At 43.2% G+C, this 24,326-nt stretch overlaps 2 protein-coding genes across 2 annotated transcripts; one reads left to right on the top strand and one right to left on the bottom strand.

Annotated features, from left to right (window-relative positions):
- Positions 1–104: 104 nt before the first annotated feature.
- Positions 105–15,562, bottom strand: sort1b (sortilin 1b). Its single transcript, XM_080014953.1, has 20 exons — positions 15,038–15,562; positions 10,686–10,745; positions 10,230–10,303; positions 10,043–10,145; positions 9,622–9,783; positions 9,169–9,242; positions 7,740–7,789; positions 7,349–7,476; positions 6,562–6,706; positions 6,212–6,367; positions 5,851–5,957; positions 5,578–5,680; positions 5,271–5,442; positions 4,934–5,124; positions 4,583–4,772; positions 4,335–4,451; positions 4,100–4,208; positions 3,797–3,909; positions 3,533–3,662; positions 105–3,217 (listed from the first exon to the last, which is right to left on the bottom strand). The coding sequence occupies exons 1-20, from the start codon at positions 15,305–15,307 to the stop codon at positions 3,203–3,205; spliced, it is 2,469 nt and encodes an 822-aa protein (XP_079871079.1). The 5' UTR covers positions 15,308–15,562; the 3' UTR covers positions 105–3,202.
- Positions 15,563–21,126: 5,564 nt separating this feature from the next.
- Positions 21,127–24,113, top strand: sypl2b (synaptophysin-like 2b). The gene is made up of 6 exons (XM_080014956.1): positions 21,127–21,277; positions 21,505–21,582; positions 21,923–22,044; positions 22,178–22,379; positions 22,792–22,980; positions 23,082–24,113. Exons 1-6 carry the CDS (start codon positions 21,260–21,262, stop codon positions 23,202–23,204), a joined length of 732 nt encoding a protein of 243 aa, XP_079871082.1. The 5' UTR covers positions 21,127–21,259; the 3' UTR covers positions 23,205–24,113.
- The last annotated feature ends 213 nt before the right edge of the window (positions 24,114–24,326 follow it).

The raw sequence follows: 24,326 nt of genomic DNA, 5'->3' as shown, positions 1-24,326 counted from the left end.
GTGAACAGCAATTGACAACCCTGACGTGTCAGACCAAGCATTTATTTTCAGGCTGTCTTCCCCAGTATCATCTGCTGTGAGTGAAACACATGAAAAATATGAGGTGAGATGAATGTTAATTTATTTTTAAACCCAAAGCAAACTGCCTCAAATATACAGTTCAGAAGAGAGAAACTTAACAGGTAAAAAGATGTAACATTGCATATTTACAGCACCATCATGATGACTCGTTCATTTTGCATTTTAAACCTCTTCATTAAAGCAGACTCATTAAATAAGAATAGTGTCTTTCTAATCAGTGTCTAACAGCAACATAACTTGGTATCCGCACTTTCCGGGTCTTCATTATTTCAGGACAGAAGGTCAAAGGTCAGCCTGATGTCTCTGAAGACATGAGACATGGCAAAGAGGACAGCTGGGTTAAAATAGCCTGTTTTTTCCCCCCAATTTCTATGGATTCTTTCATTGGAAATGAAGTCAATTTAAAATGTATTATTCCTGGAAATAAACATGCAATCAACATCAATGAGAGCTTGTGTGAAACAAATGTTCTGCTTGGAGGAAAAAAAAAAAAAGTTAACTGAGCATATACCTACTTTAAAAGCACAACTACAGGTCTGTTGACTGCTTGATTTAACTAGTGGCACAAGAGCTGGAAGTGATCGTCAGCACCTTTGAGATCGCTTCCATCCTATCTCCAAGCAGGCACTTGTATAGACACATCCAAACCTTTTCACTTTTACTGCATTCTACTGAACCTGCTCTTGACAAACAACCTCCATCTGGAAGCAATGCATTGAAGACGAAACGAAGATAAAACAATTGTGCAAGGGAAGCAAAAAATCCCATTGGAGTGGATGCCATACACAATTCGGTTAAAGCATTGGCCATTCCTGATATATACTGTGTGCGCACGCACACGCACACACACGCACACACACACACACACACACACACTCCGCGAAAATACAGTAAAATAAAATGGCCTTAATAAATTCTTGAGTAACCCTGTGATTTCTACAAAATGCATTAATCAAATTTTCATTTAGAGCAAAACAATATTGTCATTCTGGCACTAACCCAAAATGTCATTCGATCAATAAAACTGCATTAAAATAACTTACTTCATATCGCTTCTAAGTTTTGTCCTCTAATGCATTGCCTGTTTCCTTTCACATAAAAGTGTGTGTTGCAAAATAGCTCAGTGTTTGACAAGTTATTACTGATTTGATTCAATTTGCTGAATAAGTTGAAAAGTATTTGCAAATTCAAAAACTGCTCAGGTAGTTATAACAAATTATATATGTAACAAAGTACAGTAGCAATATATACAGTATACAGTCTTATCACATTAATCATTAGTCAAAACTTTTTTTTTTTTTTTTAAACATACTTCAAATGTTTCTTGTACAAAGGACCTTGTGCTTTAAGCAGTTTCAACTGCAGACACTATTTTAAACTAAACTTTGTCTCCAACTGGAAACACTTAATTATCCTTCATAGATATTGGTGAATTTGGTATGAAGTCATAAAGCAACGCTTGCCAAAAGTGAATTATCAGAAAGATGAAAATGTGTGAATCTTGTGCTGATACAAAGTATCTAAACATGTTATTGCTCTCAAACATCATGGAAACTGTGGTTTCCAGCGACGTTCTATCACTTTGACAAATACTTAAGCAAAGGTAAGGATAAGACTTGGGAGCGGCCAGGAGGAATTATTAACCAAGCCACAGCAATCAACAGCAACTTCAAACACGTTCCCAGGGGAAATGCCTCCCATAGTGGGAAAGTAAAAGGGGGCTGATGTACAAGTGCATAAAGAGGAGGAAAGAGGAGAACACAAGTCCAGAACAGAAATGGAGGTTATCCACAGCAACACTCGCTAGAAGTGAGGGACAGAACCCTTAGCGGTCGATAAGGAGGCATATTTTTTTAAAAATGTTGGCTTCAAAGCCCGTCTCCGTCACCAGCCTAAATCACCGCATCATTCCGACATTCAGAACGGGGAAAAAGAAACGACTTGAAATGTTAAAGGGGACCTATTATGCAAAACTCACTTTTTCAGTGCTTGTGCACAGACATTTGGGTCTCTGATGGGCCTACTAACACACCGTGAAATAAAAACAACACAGTCAGTTTATTGGGAGCTGCCTATGTCAGAAAACATGTCCTGAAACGAGCCGTTCAGGTTTGCTACTCCTGATACACGCCACCATGGGTGTTATTCTAAAAAGTAGCCCTCCATCTGATTAATTCCACCCATGAGCGGAATGCCACCAGACCCGCTTGTATCGAACCTAAGAGCCAAGCGTGGGAACTGCACTGTTGGCTGCAGAGACCAGCACAAATCTTTTAAAGGCAAGAGGAATTAATACCAACTGCCCATCTTGCGGTGTGCGAGCCGATTTCCGCGTTTCTCCAAACAAAACCGTAGATGTATTTAATTTATTAATTTTATTTTATTTTCCGACGTTTCTGTAACTGAATGATACCAAATAAAAAATCTGCCGTATCCCACACTGTTCCAAGCTCCATGCTGCTCTGGACACCGTGGTGAAAGTTGCTGAAAGTTGGAACAAACTTTTAAATGAGGACTTGTAGATCTAACGAGTGAAGATTCAGTAACTATTGCTTATTTCTCACCTCAAATTTGTTCAGAAACAGATGAAACAGTGAAGGTTTATGGAGTAAATAGAATGAAACCCAGAAGCCATGCTCAAAAGCCATTGGCTCACAGAACTAGGGCCTTCAGGAGGGTGGCTCCTCCCACTGAAACAGCCCGTTTTCAGACAGGGTGGATGGGATGCGTGCTAGAATGGCTCCAATGCATAATCTGGTTGGTATTTTCAGCATAAAACTTTGAAAACATGTTTTGGGGACCCCAGAGACCACACAGTATTTTAACTTGGTGAAAAGGAGCATAATAGGTCCGCTTTAAGATAAAAGATCTCAATCGACAGAATCGATAGCTGAAGCAACAGCACTGCTCTGCTGCTTAGTCCTCTTCGAGCCTCCGTCTGTCCCATGGAACCAGGTACAGTCATTGGAAACCTCATCGATGGCACAGACTCAGTCTGCCAGCGGAGGCCAAAGGTCACGCTAAGAGATGAAAGGAAACTGTAGCTGGGGACAAAATAGTGACGGGACAGTGGCCGGCCACGCGGTGTCCACTAAAAACCTGCAGCTCTGCAGGACGTCTGTTATTCAAGTAGGTCCTGAGTGGAGAAACAAAGAGGAAAACACAGATGACACCGTGGAGCCGAGCAGGGGAGAAAACAGACCTAGTGGCATTCTAAAAGTTCAAAATCTCAAAAGAAAGCTAAAATTTATAACTCATATCATTGGCTTTCTAAATCATAACTTGTTGATTTAGAGTGATACATATGTGTTGTATGACCTGTGGCCCAGGAACATATTCCACTCCGTGTCACCCTGTTCCAGTCTGAGGCGGAGAGGGAGGTAGGGAGGGAGGGAGGGAGAGGGAGAGGGAGAGGGAGGGAGAGAGAGAGAGAGAGAGAGAGAGATCGTACCTCGTCTGAGTCGTCGTGGAACTCCACCTTGCCGTTCTGAGCGTGGTTGGTCTCCAGTGGGTCGTCCACCCCATCGATGCCGCTGGCCTCGGCGTGCTGCTGCAGCACGGAGTACCTGTGGACCAGGAACCTGCAAAACACCAGCCGTGCGCGGGTGAGGAATCAGGAGAGAGCCTCGCCTCCCTTTACATCAGGGACACAGGCACACACACAGGCTTTCAGAGAGGGTAGACGGAGGTTACGCATCGAGGACACATCACTGACCTTCCACCACAGACATACTTCTTGACAAAGAAGACCCCAGCTACAACGCTGAGCACCAGGACGATGACGACTGTGACTGTGATGGCGGCGGACTTGGAGGAATGAGTGTCTGACTGCGGAAGGAAAAGCAACATAATGAGTTAGTGGCGCTGCAGTAGAAACGGATAAACAAAAGAAAACCTTCAGGGACGCTGAGGCCTGTCAGAAACTCCACAAAAAGGAACTGTGCAGCATGATGATGCAAAGAGAAACACAAAGAGTGGATTGTGTGATTGGCATCAACTATGATAGAGAGGGACCTACACGTAGCTCTGAGCTGAGCAGGTCGCTGACACATCTCTTGCTGAGGTCAATCTCCTTGCGTTCCGGCATCTGTCCTCCCTCACATTTATCTCCAGGAATTTTCCGGTAGCTGCGGAAGGGAGAAGAGCATTGGCGGTTTTATGATCTGGACCTGGGGAATTTTGTCACGATCGACCGCCACGCTCACGGCAAATTCAGAGTTTCGGATAAAAGGAGGTCATGATTTCGAACTTACCCACTGGTCTGCAGCTTCTCCTCCTTTCCGTACAGACAGAACTCCAGAATGTGACCTTTGAGGTCCGGCTGCTCCACGCACTCAGAGCTGTTTTCCTTACGGTAGTATCCAAAGTCACTTCAGTGAGTGGAGGAAAAAAAAAAAAATAACAATAATAAAAAAGACGTCAGCGCAGCGAAAGGAAATCCAAGTCATTTAAACACAGTGACTCGGTAGATCAATCTGATTTCCCAAATGAAAAGCCATACCACAAGAAGTCATCCAGCGTGCACAGGCAGGGAGTCGGCTCGGGGTTGACCTGGAAATCACGCCCGTTCCAGCAAACAGAGTCTTTCTTCAGGCGCAGGAATTTCTCTTTGTACCCCAGAATGCAGCCGTCGTTGGGGTCGCTTATGTCATCGGAATGGGCCAACCACTGCACGTAGTCTTTGTCCCCGCCTTAAACAAATGCAATAAGGTTTAAACTAACTGGTATCTCTTTATCATGGATTAACAATGACGTTATCTTAAATACAATGTACTTGCTTCATATCCATTGATAGTTATAGATAAAATGCGAAATGAACAGAACGGATCGAAGTTGCGTCAGATTCGCTCACAGTCTCTGGTGAGCAGCTCCCTGAAGTCGACGGTGACAGAGACCCAGTACTGGCTGATGAGGGAGTCCCTGTAGCCCCAGATGCTCACGTTCATGGAGCGCGCTCCCGGTTCCGACGCCAGCCCCGTGAAGTGGATCGGCTCTTTGGTGAAGTTGTACACGCTCCAGCACTGCCCCTCGTCGGTGGAAAACCTTGTCGGGAGAACCCCACATGCAAATACCATGAACAAGACAAAACAAGATAAAAGAAAAAAAAAAATCAAATCACTTTGCGAGGTCCGACAAGAACCAAACCCCAAGGAATATCTCTGTGTCCAAACTCTCCCAATGGTACTGACTTGATCTGGTTGATGGGTTGGGTGGCGCTGTGCTCGACGGCCACCAGCAGACCCCCGGAGTCCAGGATGGCGTAGTGGTGCGGCCCTTTCAGGGCCTTCAGCCACGTGTAGCCGCCGTCGTCAGACACGTACACGTTAGGCTTCATCACTGAGATGGCGTCGCCGACACTCCCTGGGGACGGAATGTGGGTGAAAGCCAATCAACCTCCAAATACAAAGCATTTCCAGTGCAAATCCACCGTTTGAAAATAAATAAATAAATAAATAAAAATAAAGTGACACCAGGATCACATTCATCGTATTTTACCGTGCGCTATAATGAGGCCGACAGCGTTGGGTTCGGTTAGCGGCAGCATGGGGATATTGAGTTTCATGGCGGTGCTGTAGGCTGCATGGATGTGGAGACTGCACTGTAGGGACAGAAACATCGCTGGCGGTTAATAAGTAAATTGAGTTGGATACATACTATACGCAGTTCCTCTGTGATCATGCCGCTGAATGAAATCAAATCAAAATTTCAGGAGCATCGTCGTGTTGCTAAGCACTGCCCTCGCCGCCACGCGCTTCTCCCCTCGCTTGCCTTGTCCGGGTCTTTGGCCGTGGCGTCGCACTTGCTGTTGGCTGGTTTCTGCAGGGGCACCCACTCCCCTCCCTGGTCAAAGGACACCACGGACTGCACAGAACCATCTGGGAAAACAAGACAGGAGTTTTCACTGGGCGATAGCGGAGAAGCTGGGAGGCGATTCGGTTTGGAAAGCGGGTGAGGGAATGGTCCTTCTGTCCAAGAGACGGGGGAGGCCGCTCACCCCACACCGAGAAGCTGATCAAATATTTACATTAGGGACCTCGGTGTGAAATGGAGAAGCTCTGAATGTGTGTGTTTCTAGACAGGTTAAGCACAGGCCTGCTTTAGGTGTGTGTGTGTGTGTGTGTGTGTCTACCTTCAGCCAGGACACTGGTGATGAAGACTCCCCGCAGAGAGGTGACGTTGGTGAAGTCGGTGTCACCCCCTGTGGTGGTGTAAAGGTGGCGCTCCAGGGATTTGGAGTACACGGTGCCGCGGTCGTCTGACACATAAATGGTCCCGAATCCTGTATCTGTAGGGAATAATGAAATTAACTTCATATATTATAAAGATGTACTACAGAGCGGCTTTGACAGCTGAATGGCTTGAAAGGGGCAATTTTAAAAACACCTACCTGACACGTGGAAATACAGTGTTTCCTTTTGGATTTTAATAAACAAAATGAAAATATCAAGGAACAAACAAACACACCAATAAATGACTCACCTCCCAGGTCGTCCACATGCATGAAGACCATCTCGTCGTTGGCGGCCAAGATGGAGTAGAACTGCTCGTGGCCAACAGGGGGCAGCTGGGCCATGTTCCAGACCTCGCCCTGGTCCACAGACACGTGGATCATCCTCAACGTGCCCTGCACACACAGCCAGGAAGAGGGCAGGTAAGAAAGGGTTGGAAAAAGGAATAACACATAAAAAAGGGATGGGAGGGGAGCATGAAATAGCACAATCAAATAAATTCAAATCAATGAAAAGAGGTGACGCCGTACAACAGTCATTCATCAAAACTGTTCCGGCATTAAAATATTCGATAGGATATCTGATGTTAGATAACGTCAAACCCTTTCTTTCACAAACAATACCGACCATCTCAGTTAATCATGAGTGACTAATCATGTGCATCATTCGGCCACATTATTTCACCTAGTTTATGAACTGAGAAGAAACTGAGCCAAATCTCTGAAATTTGAACATATAATTCCAGGACATCTTTGCCAGTAAGAGTATACTCATATACTTGCTCATTTATTCATTGACTTGTCCGGCCCTGGAACCTCTTCTTCCACACGTCTGTTGTTAAAGCGAGTGGACTGAGGCGTGTCCTCATGTATGTGTCCTTACATTTCACTGCATATATGTATGAAAGTATGTATATGTATGTGACAAATGAACCTCTTGAATCTTGAATGTATGCACAGATGTAAAGGACCAATATTGTGCCTCTTGTACATCGATTACGTTTCCCTTGTTCCCTGATGATCTGAGCTCGTACCAACCTTGCCCGTCATCACAGACGCGAAGAGGAAGCGTCCGCCCAGCCCAAAGGAGAAAATCTTACTGGCCACAGTTTTGGTGCTTTTGCCATAGTCTGTCGTTCGCTTCAGGTCCAGCATCCCCCGGTCGTCTGAAGCAAAATATAACATAACATATTAGATCCTTATAAGTTTGGCTTACACTTATCACCTTTAGTTACAATGAATGTATGAAAGGTACGATACAAATAAAGGTTACTATTATTATTAATTATTATTATTATTATTATGTTACTGGTTTATTTTACAATCTCTGCCAATTTATATTAATAATTACGGCTTTGATATATTGAATAAATATCTCTGATTTTAAATGTGATTTATATCAAATTTGTTTCGTATTTGCGTGACTCACTGCAGGATCCGTTGAGGTTTGAGGTGAAGAAGATGGTGTTTTGTGGCCCCCTGGAATCAAAGAGAAACGCTCATAAGCCTTCCCCTTACCCATCAGCTCAGAGAGGTAAGGCTATGTACACAGAACAAACATTTACTGTTGTTGAGCTTTTAGCGTCAAAAAGTATTAGTCCGTATGTCATCATTATTTCATGTCATCCTACATCTGATCATTCAGTGTTCTAAGTCCACAACGACATGGAACTCAGGAGAAATATCAAATGACCAAACATTTCCTGCAGAAAAGGAACATTTCATACCCACGTTTAAAATTTCCTTCATCATTATTTCCTTACTCACATAATTTCCATAATAGGTTGAGATGCATTGTGAAGGCGACGCCGTGTGCGACGCTCGGCAAAACAAGTTGGCGGTTTCAAATTCAGCAGCTATTATTCACGGCGTTTCTGGCCGGCTGAGCATTGGCCAAGTGCCATGTATTCGACGCCCAATGAGAGCGGTTTGTTTTCGTGGCGACCATCCGCGACACTGTTGCATGGAAACAGACCGAGGAAGCACAAACAGCACCTTCCCGCAGACCGGCGGCAGAGCGAACCCGGCGCTTGGCCTCGCCGCGGTGTCACATGCCGTGTCTCAGCGAGTGGCGTGCAGCCTTGCCCTTTCCAAACATGTACTTTGCTCCTGCGCTGTGTTGTGACTCGAGACAACCCCTGCTCCAGTTCTGTTTGACCCGTTTTTCCCATGGACTATTCATATTAAGTCGAGGCCTCGCGGGACGCTATAAAAGGCTGCGTGAGAGCGTGCGTGTCGTTAAGCAGGGCCGCTCCGCCACTGCGCCCCGGCGCCCTCGTTTAACGATGCATACCAGGAAATAACTACGTGAGAAAAACTGTGGTTGCCTAGTTCTGCGCGCGTTTGTCCTTAAGTGATCAATCGTAATTCAAATCCGAGGACTTACCAGCGAGTCTCTCATCGAGACGGTAGAAAGGATTTTTTTGCCTAAACTTTGGATCATAGACATTTGCCAAGCACTGACAAACATATTTTGCCCTCAGGCACATGGTACACACTCAATCTCATGTCTGTCAGAAGACTGAACGCCCACCTTCTCCCGAAGACCTCAAATGACGTTCTCGTAGGAGGAAGTCACGCTAAGAAGCATAACAATACACAACCGATAGCTCGAGTCTTTAAGCAATTTCCTGGACTCTGAACAGGACTGATAAGTTTGATTTCCGCATCCTCTTGAGGCTTGGCGCTGGCGCTCTGATGGTTGATGTTGAGACTCGGGACGCTTCAGAATATCAAATATTGTTTTATGGCCTTGTTAAGAAAGTACACAAGGCAAGAGATAACAACCAGTTGTTTGCGTTGACTCATTCCCAGCGTGTGACCTGTGCGCTCCACAACAGATAAGCAGCGCTGCTCACCACTTGACGAGGCACACCATGTCATGGATCTTCCTCCAGCTGCCCCCAAAGTCTTCCGACAGCCACAGCTCATTCTATAGGGACACAAATCAGACCTCTTGGTTGAGGGAGCACATTGAACTTAATGCGAAAAGATTTAACAATTTCCTGAGTTTCGTTAAGTGTCCGAAGCCTCCATTAATATTCCCCAATTAAAACCATTCGCAAATCATTGACTAGCAGTATTCTTCCTGGTTGTGACAATAATGATCCTTTGCAGGAAATAGGAATTTAATATAGTGAAGTAATTCATGGATTAATGCTCATGAGAGATTTAGATTAGACACACACACACACACACACACACACACACACACACACACACACACACACACACACACACACACACACACACACACACACACACACACACACACACACACACACACACACACACACACACACACTCCTTACATCGTTGCTGATGACCAGTAACACGCTGGCATCATGAGGGTTGTATGTGATCTGCATGACAGGGATGAAGGGCAGGTCATGGTGGATGAAACTCTTTCCAAAGTCATCAGAGACAAAGATCCTGGATCCAAGGGTCCCGGACACATCTCCGGTCAAGATCACCTTGGAGACAAAGAATGGAATGTTTGCATTGGTAAGATTGATAAGACAAAAATCTGTCACAACAGTTCAGCCCTTGTTGGCAGAGCATACAATGTCCACAGCCTGAGCAAAAGTAAACTGATCGGGATATCCCTATCATAGGACATGATAGGGAGCCGCAGTCTATAATTCCCTTTACTCAACATTCAGGTAAGTATCCTCTCAGTGAAATATGTGCCATGAACATTCACTCTGTGTCATTCAGAAAATCATGACTCACTTTCCCAGAGTTCTCCGGGCTGATGGCAATTCCGAACTCCGTTCTGATGAAGGTGTTGTTTATTAGGCCGGTTACATCCAGAAATGTTTTCCCATAGTCGTTACTGGAAGACAAATTGATATAGATTCATATGAAAATTGCGTGACAGATATGTAACATAATGAGATCCTATCATAAGACGACGCACCTTCGGTAGAGTTTGGACTGGCCAAATCTCAACATGAAAAACGGCACCTGAAAGGTGGTCAAGGCCAGAATCACCTGCAAAGGAAGCAAAATTCAGATTTAATAAAAATGAGCAAGGAATTATTTGATTATTTGATGTGTGTCCGTGAGTGAGCTCATACTGTCATTTACGTGTCAAGTGAACACAAGTTCAAGTTCAAGTTCAAGAGATTATTTGTCACATACATATACATACGTTCATACATATATGCAGTGAAATGTCATGACACCCGGTGATTACGCACAATAAGCTCTATAAATACTAAAAAATACCAAAATGTGCGTAATCGACACAAGGTGCTCGCGCAGGCAGCCGCAAGGGGAGGCGCCACAATCGCGATTCTGGGTCCTATAATTCCCATCCCTGTACACTATGACCGACCCACTGGGTGGTCACGTTGCACGGACAAACACTCACCCCTGTGCCGTCGCCCACCCAGGCCAGGGAAACGGATCCACTGAGATCGTTGAAGGTGTACTGGTGGAAAAGAGAATGAAGAAGCATGAAAAGCATCCGAAAGTGTATTCATGGTCAAAGGCCTATTAACGCATAAAGTCGTCGCATACCATGGGAGTAAGAAAATAAATCAATTAATTAAACAAAATGTTCAATAAATCAATATAATTTTATTTCATGTAGTCGGAGAAATTCCGCTGCGTGGTCGGTGAGATAACGCCTTGCTATCAGAAACAAGCTGAGACCCTCGTTCTGTTAAGTGCAACAACATTTATTCGGCAAAATATGGAGAGAAATGACACCGTACACTTCGAGGCAGCGTTGCCTCAGTCTCTCTGGGACCGTTAACCGCCCGATTTTACTACGATGAGAGTCGGGCGCTGTTTTGTGACGCGAGTATGACATCACACAAACTAGGAGGTAGGGCTGGGTTGGGTACCGGGACCCGGTATTTAACGGGCCCCGGGGCGTAATCATTAAAGGCCGTAGCATCGATAAGAACCGAGGTTACCGGTACTGTTAACGGTATTGGAGAAACTAAAATTTAATTTTTCGCTATTATTATCAGAAGAGAGATCTCTCCTCTCACTCTCTCTCTCTCTCTCTCTCTCCATCACCGGAACAAAGATACTGCGCGAGGGGGGCGGGGCCGGCTGCCTCTGCCTGGCTCTCACACGCACAAGGAGACCCTGCTCTGAGTGACAACGGCAGGGAGAATTAAGGCTGTTATAGTCGCCGCGAGCAAGCCGTGCAGCCCATGGCGTGCAGCTGTGCGTCGCCGTGTAGATGCTGTGGTGATATTCTCTTGAAAGACAGGGGCGCTGTGCACAAACCACCAGGGGAAACTGAAAGAAGTGCTGTAAACATTATCAAGTAGTCCCAGAAGGACTACATTACTAGAATAACGAGAAAAGAGCAGTACAATTAATTAAGTTTTTAATATATAGTCGTGATTTGATGCAAATTGTCTGTATAAACATTACGACTATTACGGTTAACGTAGTGAAAATATTTGAACAGAGACGACGCTATCTCCTTCCATGAATTCAACGCCATCTGGTTATTTTTGTGGTCACGCATGGACGGATCGTACACACTGCAGCTGCGGATCTCTTCGCAACCTTCCTTCGGACGGGTCCATCTTAAAGCGGAAGCGCATGCCGCGGCGCTACAAAGATTGGAACTCAAAACGCTCAAAAGTCTGGTTAAATTTCACCAGCGTCGGATGCCGACCACGCTCGTTGCCACAAGTGCAAACAGTCTTTTGCATGTATGGGAGGAACAAGCACACTTAAGAAAAAGTGCATTAGCAAAAGTGCATCACATACACACACAGAAATGCACCGTTTTTGACTGCCATAATAATCCCATAAGGTAACATTAAATGCATTTTAATTAAACATCAAATTCAGTCAGAAAACATACAAAACAAAACTACACGTGGGTATTTTTCTGTTTGTTGTTAACTGGCACAGATTGATGTGGGGGGGGGGGGGGGGCTGTCGCCATGCATTATTCACAGAAAATAAAGCAGCGTTGATTCTGCTCTTAATTTGTTTTTAGTTTTTCTCTTAAAAAATAAAAAATGAACCGATAAGAGTGGTGGTTGAAAGGGGACCTTTAATGCAAAACTCACTATTTCAGTGCTTGTGCGCCTAACATTTGGGTCTCTGACGGACCTACTAACACCCACACTGTGAAAAAAGACAACCCAGTCAGTTTTTTGGGATCTGTCTGTTTCAGATAACAGTCATAGCAGTGATATACATCACTTCAGTACAAGTAGAACCGCCCACCGGGACCCGCCGCCATCAAAGCTCAGAGCTCAGCATGGGAAGTGCTCTGTTGTTGGCTGCAGAGACCAGCACAAATCTTTTAAAAGAAAAGACGAGCTAATACCAAATGTCTGGGACAAAACTGCAAACGGGGGAAATGCAAGCATTTCAAAAATTATTCGGCTGTGTGTTTCTCTGTGTGTGGGTGTCCACGGTAGGTTGACTGCCGTAGGCTGCGGTGTGCAATCTGCTCTTTGTTTCTCCAAACAAAACCCTAGATGTATTTATTTTTGTATTTTTTTTTTCTAACGTTTCCATAATTGAATAAAACAAAAAGTCCAAGCCCCTCAATGCTCCGGACACCGCGGTGGAGGTCGGAACTAACTATGAAATGAGGCCTCGTAGATCTAATATGAGTGAAGATTCAGCAACTGGATTGCTTGTTTCTCGCCTCAAATTTGTTCACAAACAGATTGAGTGTTCTGATAAGGTGAAATCAGTGAAAGTTTACGGAGAAATACAAGTTGCTAAGAACATTCTGGAAGCTGCACCTCCACCCAGAGGCACATTTTGTGAGGTCACACAAGCTGAAGTATATAAGCGAAGACAATGTCAGGACAGGCCTACACCGGCTATGAAGATATAAAACATTAAAATGACGATCTATTTGTTATATAAAGTATCAATTTATTACATTTTTCTATCACAATGTCTTGACAAATGATCATGTCATCATGATATCAAGACGTTGTATTGTGATATGCAATTTGAGTCGAAATCAATGATGACCAAATTATTAATTGGAAAATTCTGATATTTCACTTTACATTTCCATATACATTAGAGCTCAATGTCTTTACCCTCTGATGGATCCTTCACATTGGACTTTGCATGTACAGGAAGATGTTATGATATATTATATATTGATATTGAGTAAAAATAACCTATTATCATAATAAATTATACCGTATCACCTGACCGTATCTGATCATAATGGTGTTATTGCAAAGCAATATTTATTTAAAATGATAAAGGCATAATACAATATATTACTAAATGTAATTGTAGTGCACAGATGTATTGTAGATATGTTCTTATTTACTTTTTGTGGAAGAGGGGCCTGTATTTACTAGAGGAAAAAAAAACTGCCTGAATACCCATAAACAATGCACAATGCTTACACATGTAAAGTAAGCATATTTATTAGCACTACGAACAGCAAAAAGTACGTTTTTGCTTTGACTAGCACCCCGTTTCTACCAGTGCTGAGTAGTAGCCTACACAGTAATTCAGAATTGCAGTTCAAACTAAATTCACCAAGAGAAAACTATCCCAACAAAGAGTCTTGTTTTGAAAGTCAATAAAGCCATCTCCACTCTGACAGAACTATTCGGAGACGTTCCTATGCTGAAAACATGTTCCTGGTTGAAAACACTTTCACTTTTGCTATGAACACGTCGCCTTCCACACAACACTAGAGCCGCTAATCTCATCAAGTGTCATTCACTATGTTAATGCTCACTAATTGTGTAAGAGCGTGTGACTTTAAGCTATTAACAGCTTGGGTGATACTGGGAATACCTGGGCAACTTACAGGCATTTTGGGTTTCACTCTTCTGCCTATGACAAAATGGCAATGTGGATCCAAGCAAATAAGCATCACAGGGTCCGTTCAATGTGTCTATTTGCCCCTTGTAGGCTATTCAAATTGGCCCTGAGATCAGTAATCATTAAACTGGGTTATGGGCTGTTTCTTGAATGTTTGGCAACCCCTTCCTTATTGCAGTGTGCCTTCATGCCTAAGTGCTGATAACCGGATCCTGACTTGACCTGAGCATTTCGTTTTTTTGCTTTCTTGCGGAAAGCTTGCTTGACTGGTTTATCCAGGTTCCTTGGCACACGGAAGTGAAATCCATTACACACAGGTCACTGCCAAACCCGTTGATGCTGGGAAGTTGTCTCTTTAGCCTCCAGTATATCCCCTTGGTTTATTTTTGCTTTCACGCTGCTTACAATTAAAAAATAACTACCACACTGCCAGTCACAAGGTTCCAACTATGCCTCTCTGTCAACAATCCGGGTGGAGGGCGGGTCACAGAGAAAGGAGATAGTGGCATTTTGTCGTTTGGCCTTTTACGGAGGAATATTCCCTCTCAAATCTGTGATGCGAATAAGAATTGAAGATATGATTAATTCACACCTAAATATACTCACTGTACCCAGAATTAAGAAAAAAAATAGTTCTATAGCCACTCAGCATTACAACTCCAGGATCCAGATAAAGTCCATAATGGAATAGAATAAAACAATTATTTTAATGTATTGCAATGAATTTATTGCAATGCATTTATGATGCACGTAAAATATACATACGACCATTTTCTTAGAAAAAAACGACTTTTGGCTTGCAGTTAAATGATATTTATGTCAAAACAAATGGATAACTGAATGAGGGCCTGCAGCCTCCCGCACCCCATCACCTGCGCACTGTGTTAAGGTGGAGCCTGGTCGCTGCACAGGTGTATACTGAACACTCACGCTGTGGGTGTTGTCGGCCAACTTGGTCTCCGATCCCAGGAGAGCTTTACAGGTGTCCCCTTCGTCCGCACTCCGCCTGCCCCGCCGGTGCTGTCCAGGGTCCAGCCATGCAGGCACAGACCTCCTCTCCACCGGCTTGGCGCCCTTCGACGTCCCAGATCTGGTGTTAAAAACTGGGTTTCCGCGGCGTACGGTTCCAGCGCGGAAACCCAAACCGCCGACGGCGAAAGTGAAGAGAAAAACCAGAATGCTGCGCAGCAAAAGTCCCATCCTCGGTGCGTGTGTGTGTGCGCCTGTGCGTGCGTGCGTGTGTGTGTGTGTGTGTGTGTGTGTGTGTCTCTCTGACGCGAGTCCCGTGTTTTTTTGTCTAGCCTCGTCCACAAACTGACGGTCGCTCCGGCTGGGATGACATCAACGCAACGCCGTCCTGACACGGATCCGCCGCTTTGTGTGCGCCGCTGCTGCCTCCCCGCTGCACCGAGAGGCGGACCACACGCCCGGGTAGCGGCAGATAACGCGGGTCGACCCCGCAAACGCGTCGACTGAACGAAGGGGCTCCGCTCGCTATTTTGCGGCGCGACACCGTCTCCAAAGCGACGCGGAGCAGCGACCAGACTGACGGTGTGTGCGGGACGCGCTCCTCTGCATTATGACGACGGCAGGATTGGCCAGGCTTCCGTCCGATGCATGTGTCCCGTGCTCCGGTTGGCTGACGGGCCAGGCTTCACGAATCGCGCGCTGTGGTTGGCTGACGGGCCAGGAGTCCGTCCGACACAAGTATCCCGTGCTCTGACTGGCTGGACGCCGAGCGCCCCATTCGGACACAGGCTGATATGTAAAGTTTCAGTATGAACGGTCAAACAAGGCCATTTTCAGGAAGGTAAAGTGTGTAAAGAGAGCGTGACATTTGTTGTGGTTTGTGTTAGAAACACAAGGGCATCTTAGGAAAGGTAAATAAATCAGTTATTCACCTTCATTTCCCGTTTTTATGACTTATTCAACTTTCAGAATATTAGTCACCAGTCACCGAAGGTTCTTAGAACTTCCTTCCGTGCGAAAACTCCCTCGGAGACAGCTTATAAGTTATAGGTGATATGAACGCATTGCGAGTGACAGTTTTCCCAGTTTCTCTTCAGCGCAACATCCGCTCAGGTTACCTGTGAACGCTTCCCGGTCCACGGGGCGCAAGGTGCTGGATGCGAATGACAACCGGCGAAGGCGAAGCTGGGTTCAAATAGACTGGCTCGCCTGATGTAGGTTGTTGGGATCAACCATGGCATTGGGCGACTATTTCAGAAACAACAGCTGTTGGTCTTTTTTACTAGTAAAGCCGTATCACATTGTCAACATTATGTCTTTTACTGTTTTATTTGGCGTTTGTTTTTTTGTTGTTTTTCCTTGCAGGGATTTTAACGTCAGGGCTCTCCTCCCCTCCTGTAAAGGTTCCACCGAAACAAGTTCCCACCAGACACTGTACGTCGTCGCTGTACCCTGGCTGCCCAAAAACGATTGTGATTGGTTTTTTAGAAAAAAAACAAGACAGCGTTTTTTCCCCCCTATACCAGAATGACAGTGGGTTGAGCCAGACCTTTCTCCAGCACAAATCAAATTGTGCCAATGTTCTTCTACTTCTGTACAATATACAACTGTTTTTGACTAATGTATGCTCCAAATGGAGATCGATATTGATTAAACTCGAACAACAAAACGTCTGAAACATCCCTGTTCTATCGAGACCTCAACCACATCTGTGTGTACTGCGGTTGCCATATTTCAGACACTTTATGCTCAACGCTCGGCAAAAAGATTAAATATAATAAATATAGCTGCAGGCAGCAAGACGCAGGGTCCAGGGTAGTCACCCTTAATTAAAGTTCAATGGAGGAGTCTGCTTCGACTCTCTGTTCTGGTGTGTTTTGTGACTGCAGAAGTTAACTTGTTCAGGCCTGGTTACGGTGTAATTGTAATTATATTCCTAGGCCGCAATTAACGGTGGTTATCATTCTGAAGTAGGGCTGTACGATGATGGCTAAAATGAGAAGCACGATTATTGTGGTCAATAATTTGATCCAGATTATTGATCAAGATTACTGATCCATTATTGGGAACATAATTATTTTAAGGCACTTTTTAAATCAACAGAAAACTGCCTTGACGATATTAATGTATTGTATAGACCTATAAATAAATAAACTGAGGTTGAAGTTGAACTGAAGTTGTTTAACTGACTTCAATTGTAGAGGATATATGATGAAAATAATTGTGTGTAGTAGGCTACACCAAAAACACAAAAATAATTAAAGTAGTTCAAAACATAGCTACAATAAATACATGTATTATGCAATTGCTTATAGTTATAGTTACCAGTAATTACAATTCAGGTTGTTTTCAAACATAATATAAGTTAATAGTCATGAAATTATACCTGTTGCTTTGTAGTTTTTTATGGTAAAGAGTTTGTATCTTATCATCACAGTGTATTAAATGTCATGAATATATACGCTTCTGAGGACAACCGACATGCACAAGCGTAAGTTTTACGAAATACAAAGCCAACAACAGCACTGTCAGAATTTGTACTTTACTGTGTACCAGTTTTGTAGGAGGATTCAAGGTGAAAGGGTAGCAGGGAAGTCCAAATGGAGGAAAAAGCATGAGCAACTAGTGCAAGGAAAATGTTTTATTGAGCAGTAGAACAACAGCGGAACATGAGAAGGCCAAAATATAGCAATGTGTTTGAATGTAGTGTGACATTTAAGACTTGGTGTGTATCACAAATGAGGCCATCTTTACTTAATGTGAAGAAACAACTTATTCTTCGGCATTATGTGGTGTAGTTGTTGTTGCTGTGTCACCCATGTCAATTTTGATAATGTTAGTGACCATATTTTTCTCAGTGTAGGTGACGTGGAAGTAGCCACGCTTTGTTCCCGGACTCTCCAACCCCTGCATCACCTTAATGAAATGAATCTCTTATCACCGAGATGTGTGGAGTAACAGGTATATTTAAAGGAACTTCATCTGTATTAAATGTTGTAAGAGATTTTGTAGCAACTTCCGTAGGCGTTTTTCCAGTTGTTCTTTCAGGTTTTTTTTTATTTTAAGAGGTTTTTTTTTCCAGTTTTCAGAGTTCAGAGGTTTCAGAAAGTATTTTAGTCTTTTTTTTTTTTAGGTTTTAGTGTTGAAGATTGTTTTTTTTTTTTGTTGTTTTTTTTCTTTGCTGCCTTGGAATTTGGGCTTCTATGAGACATTTGGAAGGGAATCCAAAACACCGAAAGAATGAAAATTCAAAACACATAAGATAAGATAAGATAAAGATAAAGGTACTTTATTAATCCCCAAAGGGAAATTCCAGAGTTGCAACAGCAATGACCTAAATGACAAAACACACATAATTTACAAAAGCACACACTACATACAGAATAAATACACATTCCTTTTGTTATGTAATCGCTTATGGTTATTGTTACCTTTAATGATAATTCAGGAAGTTTGTATACATAGATATCTCTGGAATGTCAATAAATTCTGACAGTGGTGTTATTGGGTTTTTATTTTGTAGAACTTACCCTGGTGCATGCCAGTTGTCCTCAGAAGTGTATATATTTATGATTGTTAACACGCTGCGCTATCAAAGTGTCAAAGTGAACTTTATTGTGATTCACACCATACAACAAGGAGTGCATGGCAGAATGAAATTGGCAAAAACACAATTTCTTTAAAACATAATGAAGGTCGATTGTAATAAAATAATAGCTATACAAATAAAAGTCACTTTCTAACTTTGTATGGTTGAGACTTTCTATCTTATATTCCTTTAGTTAAAGTCCAATTGAGACTATATCTGTGCTTGACATTATCTTGGTACGGTTTGGGTAACTGACTCTCGTGATCTGTGTACTCCGTGAACTTGCACATGCACGCAGCGATTTCTTCATTGTACCATACATCTATGCATGGCACCATCTTGGTCAGGTAATCATTGTTGATCACAAACTCCATCCACAATACTGAATCGCCGATCTGGTGAAACTCGAACGACGCCATGTTAGAACTGCCCCGAATACAAATCTTATTCAAATTGTCTGTGGGTTCGTCGGATCCATCCATGAAAGTCTGACTTCAGTCACATCTGCACGTGCCGCCATCTTGGTGAGGACCTGGTTTTTGACCAATCACTACACTGCAGTGCAATCATGTAACCTGTGCGAGTCTCCATCTGCACATGCGCGTGCGTAGCGGCGATGATAAAAAAAACACAGTTTTCTACTCAATTATTCCACAATAATGGACTGATCTGTCAAGCTTGGACGACAGCATGTCGGGACTGGCACTAATACACATTTTATTTATCTTGTCTGTGAGTGCAGCAGATCCATGAGATCCATAGCCTACCACTGTCAGTTTTTTATTGCTCCTTCGGGGCTGGACTCCTTAAAATCTGAGCAAAAGTACAATAATAGTACATGTAATAAGCTGGTAAAGTGAATATGGGGTATAGCCATATTGTATAAGTATATCTTTAGTCTGGTGAGATAGGATTACAGCATGACAGAAAATGTGGGATTTACACAGCCCAAATAACAGTAATAATAGAGATGGGTTAGATGTTCCAGTTCATTGCAGAAAGAAATATGATACAAGAATTTTGAAGGTTGCATTGAATCGTATTCGGTCCTTTATCAAATTTTCTAATGTGATTGCACAGAGTTGCAAACGTCTGAGCAGATGGGATATCATATCAGGTCACATATTTACACCAGCACAACAACTTGAAACTCCACTGGTAACTGAGAAGATGTAACCTAATTTGTTATGCCCATCACGTGTTGTTGTCGCACTGCCAGCTGCACAAGTTGGCCAGGAAGACGTCAGGCCACCAAAACCAAAAAAGACTTGAGATGTGGTAGAACAGGTTAAGGGCGTTTCCTGACACCTTTTCAGAATCTGAAAATTAGTAACCTTCCTCTGTGTAAGAATTTATAACAATCATATATATATATATATATGTATATATTATATACATATATATATATATATATATATATATATATATATATATATATATATATATATATATATATATATATATATATGTTTTTTTACTTTTATTTGGCTGTTTTGCACAGCGCGAGGACTTTGCTCTTCTGTCATTCCACGGCACCGTACTTGTATGAGTGCGTGTGACAAAAGAGAATGTTGAAAAAGCGACCCTGAGAAATAGCGTCCAGTGATTCCGTATGAATGGGGTCGAGTTACCTCAAAGGAGGGCATTGTGGGGGTCATGGCGCTGACTTTGCTTTGGATAAGCCGAAATGGGGACCTCTTGTGACGTTCGAATGCACTACCTTTAAACCTCCAAAACACATTTTAGTGTTACTAGTATTTTTTAGAGCTTATTGTGCGTAATCACCGGGTGACATGTCACTGTATATATGTATGACCGTATGTATATGTATGTGACAAGTAACCTCTTGAATCGAAAACGTTTTGTTCTTTTTATCTATGGCGGGCGCTGGTCGCGGTGTTGTCACAGGGGCGGTTCACTTCCGAGCGTGGATCGTATATTGTGATGTAGATAAGGAATCCCCAAAAAGATTGTAATGATCTATAGCGTCCGCGTAAAGTGGTGAAAAGTCAAGCGGTTGCACAGGCATCAGGCCATTCCCGCAAAGCGATTATTTGGTCGGACTGCATGGGGGCACGCGTGTTTGACGACGAAACAACAGCCTCGACGTGCGTGCAACACGCGGTCACTTTGACGGGACTTTGAACCGCGCCCGCAAAACGACGTAATGCTGCATTCAAGCGGAAGTCGGAAGTCGGTCCTCCCGATATGAAAATCATCACTTCTGAGCCAAACCCGTCCCATCGCATATTTTCGTGCACAAACGCAACAATGACGTCTTTCTTTTATTTTTTATTTATTTTTTATTTTTATTTTTTTTATAAAGCTTATGAAACACGGGTGGTTTCGGATCGAAGTCAGTCCCGATCGTTTCTCACCCGATCGTTTCGCTTTCCGCGGCGCGGAACGCTGGAACGCAGCATATAAACGTCACCTGGTCACGTGGCCGCTACTACGAAGCGAAAGTCGACGAGTTGGAAGCGAGAGTTCGACGAGTTCCAGGGAAGCGGTTCCACAGGAAGAAAAGTCACAAAACAAAAGACCACAGGCGCGTCCGACGTTAACGAGCAACGAGCTTTCTTTCTGGACGGACGATGGAAGGCGTCGCTCGGGTAACAATGTTTATCGATCGAGGCGGAGGGAGTGTGGGGGCGCGACGGCTCATGCGAGATTGGTAACTTTTCCGAGTGAACTCCTGACCGACGTGTGTGTGTGTGTGTGTGTGTGTGTGTGTGTGTGTGTGTGTGTGTGTGTGTGTGTGTGTGTGTGTGTGTGTGTGTGTGTGTGTGTGTGTGTGTGTGTGTGTGTGTGTGTGTGTGTGCGTGCGTGCGTGTGTCAGAAAATCATGACGTCCGGATTCACCCCGGACCTGGGACCCCTTCAGGAGCCGCTGGCGTTCATCAGGCTGCTGGAATGGGCAAGTTGTGTTGTTCCGGGCTGAGCAACAGCCTGGACCTTTGTTTTTTGTTTTTTTGTTTTGTTTTTTTTTGTCTTGTGACCTGTGTCTGTATCTTGTCATTGTTTGCATGAAGTGCGACTTCGCCGGTTTGCAGTCTCCCAGCTTCGAAATTCTTCACAAACGGCTCCGTCAGAATGTGTCCACTGTGTCGTGTGATGTCACTTTAACATGATCCCTCTATGACATCCCCCTCATGGGGGTGTGGTGCGTGAATGCCCCACGGTGCACTCCTCACTCCTTTATTTGTCATTTATTTGCTTGAGACCTTTTTTTTTTTTTTTTTGGATTCTGCCGGCAGGTATTCGCCATATTTGCCTTCGCTACAACCGGGGGCTACGCTGGAACCTCGAGCATTAATATACAGTGCCATGGAAACAGCAGCATCCAGGAAGTGCAGGCGGACTTTAACTATCCGTTCAGGTTTGTGAAAGCAGTCGTACCCACAGTATGTCGTGATTAGGGATCATTTGAAACTGAGACGTGTGTAAGAATGAAAGCACCTAAGGCGGTGTTTTTGTTTGTTTTGGTTTTTTTTTCTCCCTTCCTCACACAGATTGACGCAACACCCCTATAAAGTCCCTACCTGTCTAGTCGATAATGGCACAAAGCAATATTTCCTGACTGGAGACCACTCATCCTCGGCGGAGTTCTTTGTCTGCGTTGGGGTGTTTTCCTTTCTGTACAGCACTGCGACGCTCGTCCTCTACCTGGGCTACCAGCATGTGTACAGACAGTCCAGCCGTGGCCCCGTTGTGGTATGTTTCCGCGGTCAGATCCGTGAATGCCTGGTCCTAGGGCTGTAATGGGGAAGTCAGATCAGAGGGTACCGGTTTTCAGAAGTGCTATGTCAACTCGATATAAGTTATCTGGGCTTCTGGGTTCCACTGCATGAATATTGTTTGTGCTTTGGTTTTGAAATTGTGAATTACGTTGTGGTGTCCCGTTCTGGAGCCTGACTGCAGGTCAGCGAACGGCCACTTAACAGCACCGTGCAAATTAAAACTGTCCTCCTCTTGACAAGTTGTCATCCACTTGAAACTACAAAGAGAGAATCCGGTTTTACATTTATCAACAGATCCATATCCACTTATTTGCATAGGTTTTTAATTACGTGTGATTTTTTTTAATTTTTATTTTATTTTTTTTTCTCTCCTGTTTGGCTAAAAGGACCTGCTTTTGACTGCAGCCCTGGCGTTTCTGTGGTTGACCTCCTCTTCAGCTTGGGGAAAAGGCTTGACTGATGTGAAGTGGGCCACCAGTCCTTCCACCATTGTTACTTTTGTTACCGAGTGCAAGAGTGTGAACAAGTGCACCTCAGGCAGTGTGCCACACATGGGCCGACTTAATGCCTCCGTGGTAAGTTCCAAAATTGCTAACTGTAATGTGTGTTAATCACATTTTATTGCTTTCTTCTTATTCAATGCAATCTGCGTTTGCAATTGAATCTCCCTGTGCAGATTTTTGGCTTCCTCAACCTCATTCTGTGGGGAGGAAACTGCTGGTTCATTTTCAAGGAAACGCCTTTCCACAAGTCGACCAATAAGCCTGCAGACGCAGAGGGAGGAGTCCAGCCCTCCTAACCACCGACCTTCCTCATCTCAGAAGTGTCAAATCATTTTGTGTTGTCTTCAGAAACGGTTCTACATTTTGAGCTATGCATTTAAAATTTGCGCTGAACTGATTGACATTTTGTTTTTTTGTCTTAGTTTACATTTCAGCCAGCATCATCTCTAAATGCCTTTCAATTGTTACCAAAGTCAAAGCTGCAGCTATTTAAAGAACTGGTATTTGAAGATTATGTTGTGAAGGATTGAGGATTGATGTCCCTTGTGAGTAATTGCCAATTGGTGAATTAAAGATTAAAAAAAAGTGTCAAGCCAATTAGAGCACTTTTAAAATGTATTTACATCAATATTAGTTTTCATAAATTAAAAAAGGAACAATATTGTGTTGAAAATTGCAACAGAAATTAAAAGTTTCAATTGGTTATCAAGAAAATCTAAACTAATTTAATTCTAACATACACATTTGAATTTAACTTGAATAAACCTAACTAAGCATGAATGCTTTTTTTTTTTTTGCAAAGCTTTTTTGCTCAAATGCCAATTGAGATTATTTTTGTGTGTAAAAGCAATTATTTTATGCTATCTTTTTTTTGTAATACCTTTTATTACATTGTATTACCTGATAGCTGTGTATCTGTTGTACCGAAGGCATGGTTCTTAGAAAAAGTTAATGCATGTTACTTTAAGTCTTGTTAAATTTAAAGACATAAATATGATCTAAATAAGGACATTCAATTAGTCAGCTGAAGTAAAATGTATTAAAATGGTACATTTCATGTTTTTGCTTTTCATCCTGTATTAATATGGATTGTGGTTAAATTATGAGTTGTGTGAGAAAATGTTAAGCGTGTTACAGAGTCTTCTACCATTCGCAAGCATATTAATCTGCATTTTTCATAAACTAATTAAAGTCCCTTGACTACATACATGCCTTTGTATCTCCTTTCCCTGGATGAACTTTTATCAATTGTATTGCTTTGCATCCATTTCCATAACTGCCTGATGATATGTAGATGCATTTTGCTGTACATGAAGTGAAGACCTGTATTTAGTTGTTCGTCTTCCACAGGAACATTGTTTGAACCCAGAGGCCAACCGACATGGTTATCAAGATATTTTAGGAAAATACCATGAACG

This window comes from Zeus faber, assembly GCF_960531495.2.
Source record: "Zeus faber genome assembly, chromosome: 15".
NCBI classification, from domain to species: domain Eukaryota; kingdom Metazoa; phylum Chordata; class Actinopteri; order Zeiformes; family Zeidae; genus Zeus; species Zeus faber.
The sequence above is the reverse complement of the archived record's forward strand: the minus strand, read 5'-3'. Positions and strand labels throughout refer to the sequence as shown.